Below are 9017 nucleotides of genomic sequence, written 5' to 3' on the forward strand. Positions count from 1 at the left end.
GAGGCCACTGAGTAACCAGGGAGCATTTCATTTTAACTGCAATTATGTGGAGATTATTGTGATGATACTGAACAATTTTCATCATTGTGATTCAATTTGATGTACAGCTTGAAAATAAGCACCTGTAGAACAGAAAACTAGAACTGTAGAGAAGCATCAACATTTCCTGATATATATATATATATATATATATATATATATATATATATATATATATATATATATATATATATATATATATATATATATATATAGTGCATTTTTTTGTGTTAACATGCATCAATTAATTAACCAGTGTTTTTGGATGAATAGTTTTGATTCTGCAAACACACATTAGAAGTAAAGGAAGTTTCAAGTTACGTACAAAACAACTTTTATTTATTTATTTTCAAGCATTTATTTCAAAATGCAAACTTCACAAAACCATATAAAACATCCATGCATTTTGCAATTAGTAGCTGCAACATAATGTAAATGCATTCTTAAAACTGATGAACTAATCCAACATATATACATACATATACTCCTGAGACCCTGCAATGCATTTTGTCTTCTGTAGTTGACAAGGGTTTCACAGCTTTACATAAGAAAAAAATACAAAACAAAAAAAGGACATTCCATAAAAAAGTAGCTTATAAACAAAAACAATACAATCAACAACAACAAAACAAAAACAAAATTAGGCCACTTCCAATCGTGGCAATTATTTAATGCAAAAAAGCAAAACTTTTACTTGGTCTTAAGAGGATATAAATGTAAAAATGCATGTTTTGTACACATTTTTTATTTGGCTCAGATTAAGCTATGCACAGTAAAAGATATGAGTCATTGTGTAAAAGTATTAAATGGTTCTTGATAAGCAATATAAACAGCAAATTAATGTCAAGAAAAAATAAAGAGCTTCCCTGAATGTTTATTTCTGTGATTCTTGTGATTAATAGTTATCATCATGCTATTTTTTAAAAAGGCTCTCTTATGTCATTTTCGGATTTCTATCTCTCGGTGCTGATGGGATAAAGAGTGACTGTGAAACCCTCAAGAGATAAAGCTGCAGAAAATAGTGAGTCTTCTGTCAAACCTTCTAGTCAAACACCTGGAGCTGACTTCTCCCTCCAAAACTTTCTGAGGTGCCATTGTTGGTGAATGAAGTAGAGGAGTTGTGGCTTTGCAGAAACTTCGGTTTTCCCACGCAGGTCGCGAACAAGAACTCTGCTCTCCGTCTGAAGTGACGATCCAGAAAAAAGTAGATGGCAGGATTTATGCAGCTGTTGAAGAAGGCCAGGCAGCAGGAGATGAGGAGCCCGTTCTTCTGCCAGGTCAGACAGCTCAGATCTGCGTTTGAGAGCTGCGACATGATGATGATGGTCTTGAAGATGTTAAATGGGAGCCAGGACACCACAAAAGCCACTATGATGGAGAGGACCATCTTCAGAGAGTGTCTGCGTCGGGCCTGCGCGCGGGGATTGGCTGCGCAATGCTTGTTCAGGTGCGCCACGATGGTGCCATAGCAGAGGATGATGATGAGCACCGGGAGGACGAAGGTGAGCAGCGGCATGACCAGACCCAAGCCGAGGAAAACGGTCGAGGTGTCATCCTCCAGGCAGAAAAAGCCATCCTCGGTGCGCTGGGCTTTGCGGTACACCAGGGATGGGATGCCCAGGAGCAGAGAACTGATCCAGACTCCGAGACAGGTGGCACGGATGCACCTGCTGCTGCGGAGGTACCTGGAGTCCATCAGCTTCACCACGGCCAGGTAGCGGTCCACGCTCATGCAGGTGAGGAAGAAGATGTTGGAGAAGCGGTTGACTGCGATGATGAAGCTGCTGAGTTTGCACAGCAGGTCACTGATGCGCCCGAAGTCCCACAGGCCGTTCTGACTGGCGGAGATGGCCCACAGAGGCAGGGTGAGCACGAAAACCAGGTCAGCCAGGGCCAGATTCACCACAAACGTGTCCACCAGACGTCCACTCCTCTTGCCTTTGCTGCCCACGACTGAGATCACGAAGAGGTTACCGAAGAAGCCAGTGAAGAAGATGAGGTAGTAGAGCACAGGTAGGTAGATGTTAGAGCCGTGGAGGTGGGATCCAGGACAGTCTGGGGGGTCCGAAATGTTCAGCTGGACAAAGTCAGTGGTGTTATCCCCGTAGTAATAATAATAATCATCTGTGTAAGGCGTGTAGGCGTCCATTCTGACAACAAAGACCACAGACAGACTCTACACAGTGGTTTATCTGATATGTCATCAAGTAGCTTCTCGAATTTACAAGCGAAAAACCACAGAGAAAAACAGCATTCTAATTCTGTTGTCTGCTTCTCAGCTCTCAGCTCTGCCTCCTCTGACCGTCTGCCATCACTTCCTTCCTGAACTGAGTCATAAACAATAAATATTTCTTAATGTGAAATAATAACCCAGTGTGGACATTAATCAGTAACCAGTGAAACAATGTGAGTATGTCTTAAAAAAATAAATAAATGAATAAATAAACAAAAAAATTAAAAATAATAATAATAAAAATCCTAGATACTTCTACTGTAGTTGTCCACATCTCACACATATTACATATATTGTACTTTTTACCCGTGAATGTACTTTTTTACCCACCAGATTTATCAAAATAAGTTACTAGTTATTTTGGATATTAATTTTAGTAAAAAGAAATAGAACAAAAATGAGCCCAGTCATTATCATCTGAACAAAATTAAAGGTGAACACAGCTGCATACTATTATTCTCAAGTGAATAGTGCAGTTTACTTTAATATACATTCATGCTTTTAATGTTTTTTTTTTTTAATTTATTATTATTATTATTAATAAATACAGGACTCTTACTTGCATTTGTATTTAAAACCAGAACTCCATAAAATTTGCACAAATTCTGATATTCATGTTCAAACATATACGTATGTATGCATACATGTGTGTTTCATGAAAAGTTTTCATAAAATGTGTGTTGCTTTTGCAGATTAATTCAAGTGCATAATATTAAGAGCAAAGGAAGACAGATTTCTATCATTTGATGCATTTTTTATTTGTCGCATTGTCGTTTCCTTGTATTGTAGTGTATTAGAAATGTTTGACCAGTAGGGGGCAGTTAAGATTTACTTCTGGTTTTTGAGGACTGAAAAGTAGATGGGCATAAGTGACATTTTGAATGAAATGGATCACAAATATGTATCAAATGAAAAGTATTGGTGAGCTTTTCCATGCCAAAAGGACAACAATGTGTTATGAATCCATTTAGAGACATTAATGAAGAACCCAAGTAAGTAATATGGACACACTGAACCACTCAGTGCAAAAAAGAAACACATTAGTTATTATTTACGTATTTATTGAATGTGATTATTTATTTGGCTAATCATATTGGTTATCATATTTTTTGTATTCATTCAGACAGATGTGGTATCTTTCAATCTCTCAGATGGGTCACTATTTTAGCCAAATTATTAACATTCAATGACCTAATCTGATGTAAGGATTTTAAATGATATTTTACTTGAGATTGTTGTTTCCTTTAAGATCATTAATGTAATGCTTTGTTCATACAGATTATGCTAGTTTATGTTAGATATTAAATGAAACAATAGCATCAAAAAGGAGCCTGTGACTTTTTCCAATTCTAAATTTTTAAATTAGAGTTTTGCTTTGTTTTTTTTGTTTTTTTTTTAATAAATAAATGAAATCTTATTTGTTATTTGTAATCCATCTTTGCATAAAATGTACTGTTGAAGACTGAAATCAGTGCCCAATGTTAAGAAGTTACAATGTCCAATGCTGACACTAGGGTTTTTTTCTGCTGCAGCCGTCACCCTTGGTATGGTGCCCTTCTGCCTCAATGCGAACTGCATCTCTAAAGGAAATAGTTCTGATGCTCATTTCTGTGTTTTTCTGTACAAACATGTATCTGGGTCAAAGCACACACAAGGAGAGGTTTAATGCAGTTTAATGCAACTTGAGATTCAGTAGTCTTTTACCATTAAAATCTTTCAACACATCCATTCTTTTTCAGTTGCTCTCAGTACATTGATATTTTCATACTCATTTTATATCTATATGCAAAACACATCATGCCTTCAATGTCCTCTCTCTCTCTCTCTCTCTCTCTCTCTCTCTCTCTCTCTCTATATATATATATATATATATATATATGTATATATATATATATATATTTTTTTTTTTACCTAACACCTTTCTTCTATATCACTTGCAGTTGTTTTCTTTGTTTCTAACTCAGCATGATTTGCAGAGAAAGGTAAATATAAGTAAGTTTTGCTCTCATCTTAAACCTTCACAACTGTTAGTTAATTGTGCAGCTACTTCATTAAAACAGCTTTATTATGAGGTTTTTGTTGTGAAAGGCTACAGTTTAAGAGGTTAAGGTTGTGCATTGTCTTTAACGGCATTCAGTAAACCATTAATATATAAAAATCAACTTGAGTTCCTTGTGAAGTGTCTTTTTCGGCAATATTCACTCAGCTTTGACACTTGAGGTCATAAAGGTCATGGACAAGCAAAGACTTCTTTGCTTCAGACCCTGAGCAGCTGGAAGTAAACTGCCTTACCACATGGTTTCATTCACATCCATCAGTCACTGAGAGGATTCAAACCAGTGCCTCTTCCTCCCTCACACACTGAAGTGATGCTAAGATGATGTTTCAGAATTTGGGAAAATATGAGGTTCATTCTTACAAGTTGTTGAATTTTCCACTGAGGGACATTATGTCTGCTGTGGTGTTCATGATGTACTGACTATAATAAAAACTAAGCTTCACCTTATTTGAAGTAGTTAAAAAACAATGTCCTAATATTGGGTTATTTTACTGACCAGTGTGTCATCAGTGTATAACAATGCAATAAAGTCTTTATTTCTATTCCTTGACATAGATGGAAAACCATGCTACAAAGATAACACCCTTCATTTGTTCAGTATTTTGGAACTCAGTGCATATTCCTTGCACCATACTCCACACTAGCATTGACCATTTTGTGTGAATGATCAGTCAGTCACACCTGCTGGCCTGTGTGAAATGACACTCCAGCAGTTCAAGACACATTATAAATAACACAATGTGCACAAGATTTCCCAGAACAGCTTTGTCCACTGCAACACAATGGAGTTTTCATTCAATTCACTGTGTTAATTTAATCCCCAACATCTTAAATGAGTCCATCTTAATTAGCACCTTTTTAGTGTTGCTATAAGTTATCATCAAGGTGTCAAATTTGCATGTGATATCAAACCTGAAGTGCTATTAAACACAATTCAATTTATATCATAGGGCGGAGCATAAATAAACCATAAACTTGGAGAAGATGGTGTGATTGTGCTTTTGCTGGTGCTAGTTGGCACAAAAAAGTGTTTGCTTATGAGGTTTTAGTCAAGAACAATGAAATATAAGCTGCAGGAAATTCAAATTATAGCATCCTGATATGTTGATGGAGATACTAGGTTCTAGCTGTGCTATCGTTCTCTCACTGTAAGTAGTGTTTGCAGTTTTTAGCAATATGCAATCCTATTTTGTCCTTTGATAAAATGAATACATCCCTCTTCATTTATTGCTAATGTATTGTGGATGCTGTTAAATCTGGAAAACCTAAAAGAATAATGCAAAGGTATCAAAAAGGAAGTGTTCGCAAGAATATAGCCTTGTAAGGACAGAACAAACTGCAGGATGTTTAAAGGGCATTGTGCTGATTAAATGTTTTTTTTTTTTTTTTTTAAAGCTGGCAATACATGTGTGATACATAGATAAAGCTGATGTAAAACCCTGTCACCACTGAAACCAGGCTGAGATAACCTGAAACTTCTGCACATGGTAATGATGCATTTCTGCATATTTTTTTAATCAGAAATGTAGCGGTGCCAGTGTCAGCAATATGATTTGTCGTAATCAGATAGCAGATTGAGTTAAGTTTTTGCCAGAAAGTCTTGTTCTGTCTCTCCATTTCTTAACATGTAATTAGTTTATGAGAGTTATCTTATTTGGAGTTTTTCAGCTGCTGATGAGAAATGCTTCAATAGACTTCAATTAGTCCAGGACAAGGTCAGTTTTAAGGTAAACATAAGGATTTACCCCAAGTTTCCTCTAAAATAAAGAAAGCAGCAATACACCTCATTCCTTTTCTTACTAATTAATACATGATGTCTTGATTAAATACATAATCACTTGTACAGAACATATATATCATCACACATGTTTATCAAGTGAATATTAAATATAATTTCTCACCCATTCACAGCATCTTCCATTTCTTACAATCCCTACCTTTAAGAAACATAGAAATCCACCTGACTTCTAAAATTGGACACATAAAATGTAAAATTGGAGCAAAAAATCTATAACTGGTGAATAAATGTCAAATCTTTATTTCTGATGTGCTTATAGACTGCGGTTTTGAATTATACGTGACTTAACATGAAAATGTCATAATAAAACCTGAAAGGTCTCTGATTTCATGATGTCCTCACTTGTCCTCTTTAATGTTAGTGTTAGATTATTTGTGGTTTATGGTCAGAACAGGACAAATATTAGACAAACAGTGCAACATTTCAGAAATCTACAGGCAGGACCGTTAAAATTCATTCATACGTTCAAAATGAGTAAAACTGAAGTGTTTAAGCTGACAATTTAAACTCAGTAAATATCATCCATTCAACCCGGGTTTAGATGATTGTTGTCCTAGGTTTCATGTATGCTTTGATGATCTATTTTGCGATCATGGACCTCAGAGAGTCGACTGAGGGTCTGAACAAATCAACAAATACACTTACAAATACACTAGACAGGATACAGAGGAGGCTTTGGTGGTGACGAACACTGAGAGCGTCATCATAACTGCCTCCTCCAACCTGGATGGCCTTCAGGAGACGTCAGCTCTCACAGATATTGTGGGAAGGCTGAGGTTGGAGGACAGACCACATCTTACAAGAACCGGTTGTGGAGGCTGGAGAACGCTTCATTGTTCTGTGGGGAGTTTCAGTTAAGAAAGCACACAGAATGAATGACCTCCTTATGGGATCCCTGCTCCACTTTCTAGCATTGTGCTTTATTCAAACACTTCTTTACTTTGTAGTGTCAAGGTGATGTGTGGATATACTCACCACAGCAGAAAATCCTGTCAGCCGGCATTGTTCGGTTTGATGTCGTTCTCCCTCATGCTCAGCTGTACCTTTTCCTTTAAAAAGTTTTAATGATTTCTTCTGCATTCTTGCTGCTCTGTCAGTGGAACGCTACATTCCTCTCCTCGAATAAGTGCTGTCTCACTCCAATTGAGCAGAGTAAATGTGAGAGCCAGTGAATGGAGCAGCCTCAATAGGAGAAAATAAACAATCGCATTGGTCCATGGGTGCAGCGGGGGAGAGCGGATGAGAGGAAGGGAGAAAGGCCTCCCTAACTTGCTAAGATTCCCATGGATACTTGGTCCTTTTTTCTGTTTAAAGAAGGATCTCGTAAAGCACTTCAACAGTGGATGATTTCTCTTTTCCTTTTACTCTGTTTTTATTTGAGGGGAGTAAGGGTGGTATGCGTCAGGGTAATTGTTGTTAGACATGTGGAGGGGGGGTCACACGCACACGCACGCACGCACACACACGCAGGCACACACACGCTTGCACACACACGCAGGCATACACACGCAGGCACACACACACACGCGCGCGCGCACACACACGTACAATTTGTTCCTCACTTGTCAAGTGCTACGTTTTAGAAAAGGAGTTCATTGTTTGGGTGTGAAAGGTTCTTGTTTTAGCTGAGTAAGTAAATCAAAAGTTCCTTCATCACAAAGGACTGCACAGCCTCAGTCTTCTGTTGTGTGTCATTTTAACTAGTCAGGGGGTTTTAACTGTTCCCTTTTGTTAAAGAAAAAAAGACTCTCCATGCCTGACTCATTTATTGATCCATTTTTACCGTCTTGGTATCTGCGTATTGCACAGACACAAAACAATTGAATAAAACAATAGTAGTGAAAAGTTAAAAATAGACAGTCAAGAATGTCAGACTCATTTTAGTTCAGCCAAAAGTGATCTCAAGCCCGTCGGACTAGTAAAAGCATACCATAATAACCTATAAATAATGACAACTCCAAATTTTTCTATTTGTTTTTTGTTTTAGTGTAAAAAAAAATAAAAATGCATAATGAAAATGTTTACAATTACAAACTATCCTTTCACAGAGAATGTGAATAGTCTAAACAACAATGAACATCCTAATATTTCTTAATGAAAATAAGCTGAATTTTAACAGTATTATGCGTGTTCCTAAATGTTTTGTGTCTTTGCCGATCCACTGTGATCTGTAAGTTGTACACGTGTCAATGAGAAGCGGTTATTGTTTATTGGTTATTATGCAATTATTTTACTGGACTGACCTACCTGAGATCAAATTGTTTTGTATGCAAGTAAAGAGGTCATTGTGAATGCAGGAGCATCAGTAGCTTCATAGTTCAAATTTATGATCAACAGAACAGTTCAACAGAAACATGAGTTTCCACATATCTCTTCAACACTGACATCTGAAACGGAAATGAAACGTAAACACAGATTGTCTCATAAGGAGGGAAAATGTTGCACAGATGCAGCAAAACATTAATGTATTGTACTGGACCACCAAATCAATGCCATTAATCAAGACTCTACTTTCTGAAAATGTATTCTTTCAAGAAGCAACCTGTTTCTTTTATATTCTTTCAACTGTAATTAATGAATGAATGAATGGATGAATTCACTGTAAATATGTTTCTGAATCAGAATCATATTATTTAAATTTCTTGATCATATCAGCTCAGTTTAGTTATATTTAATATTCAATTACACTGAAAATTATAATTCTTTTCTTTTAAGAATAAATTCGAGTGCTTTTTAATGCAGTAGTGACTCATGTTTTATGGTGCATTATAATAACTTGTCCTGGTGAATCTGTTCCTTGAATCAAACCATGAACATGCCAGATGCCACTTTCAAATTTCAAAATGAGAATATGATGTTTTATCATATAGTGTTAATATCTATTTATG

General features: G+C 36.5%; 1 protein-coding gene and 1 long non-coding RNA gene across 2 annotated transcripts; both read right to left on the reverse strand.

Moving 5' to 3' along the window:
- Positions 1-1013: 1013 nt before the first annotated feature.
- On the reverse strand, positions 1014-2537 carry gpr25 (G protein-coupled receptor 25). Its single transcript, XM_030133303.1, has one exon. It carries the CDS (start codon positions 2186-2188, stop codon positions 1082-1084), a length of 1107 nt encoding a protein of 368 aa, XP_029989163.1. The 5' UTR covers positions 2189-2537; the 3' UTR covers positions 1014-1081.
- Positions 2538-5972: 3435 nt separating this feature from the next.
- LOC115418816 (uncharacterized) lies at positions 5973-7298 on the reverse strand. The gene is made up of 2 exons (XR_003935362.1): positions 7105-7298; positions 5973-6967 (listed from the first exon to the last, which is right to left on the reverse strand). It is a non-coding gene; the product is annotated as an uncharacterized LOC115418816 (long non-coding RNA).
- Positions 7299-9017: the final 1719 nt, after the last annotated feature.

Source organism: Sphaeramia orbicularis, chromosome 5 (genome assembly GCF_902148855.1).
Source record: "Sphaeramia orbicularis chromosome 5, fSphaOr1.1, whole genome shotgun sequence".
In the NCBI taxonomy this organism is placed as follows: Eukaryota; Metazoa; Chordata; class Actinopteri; order Kurtiformes; family Apogonidae; genus Sphaeramia; species Sphaeramia orbicularis.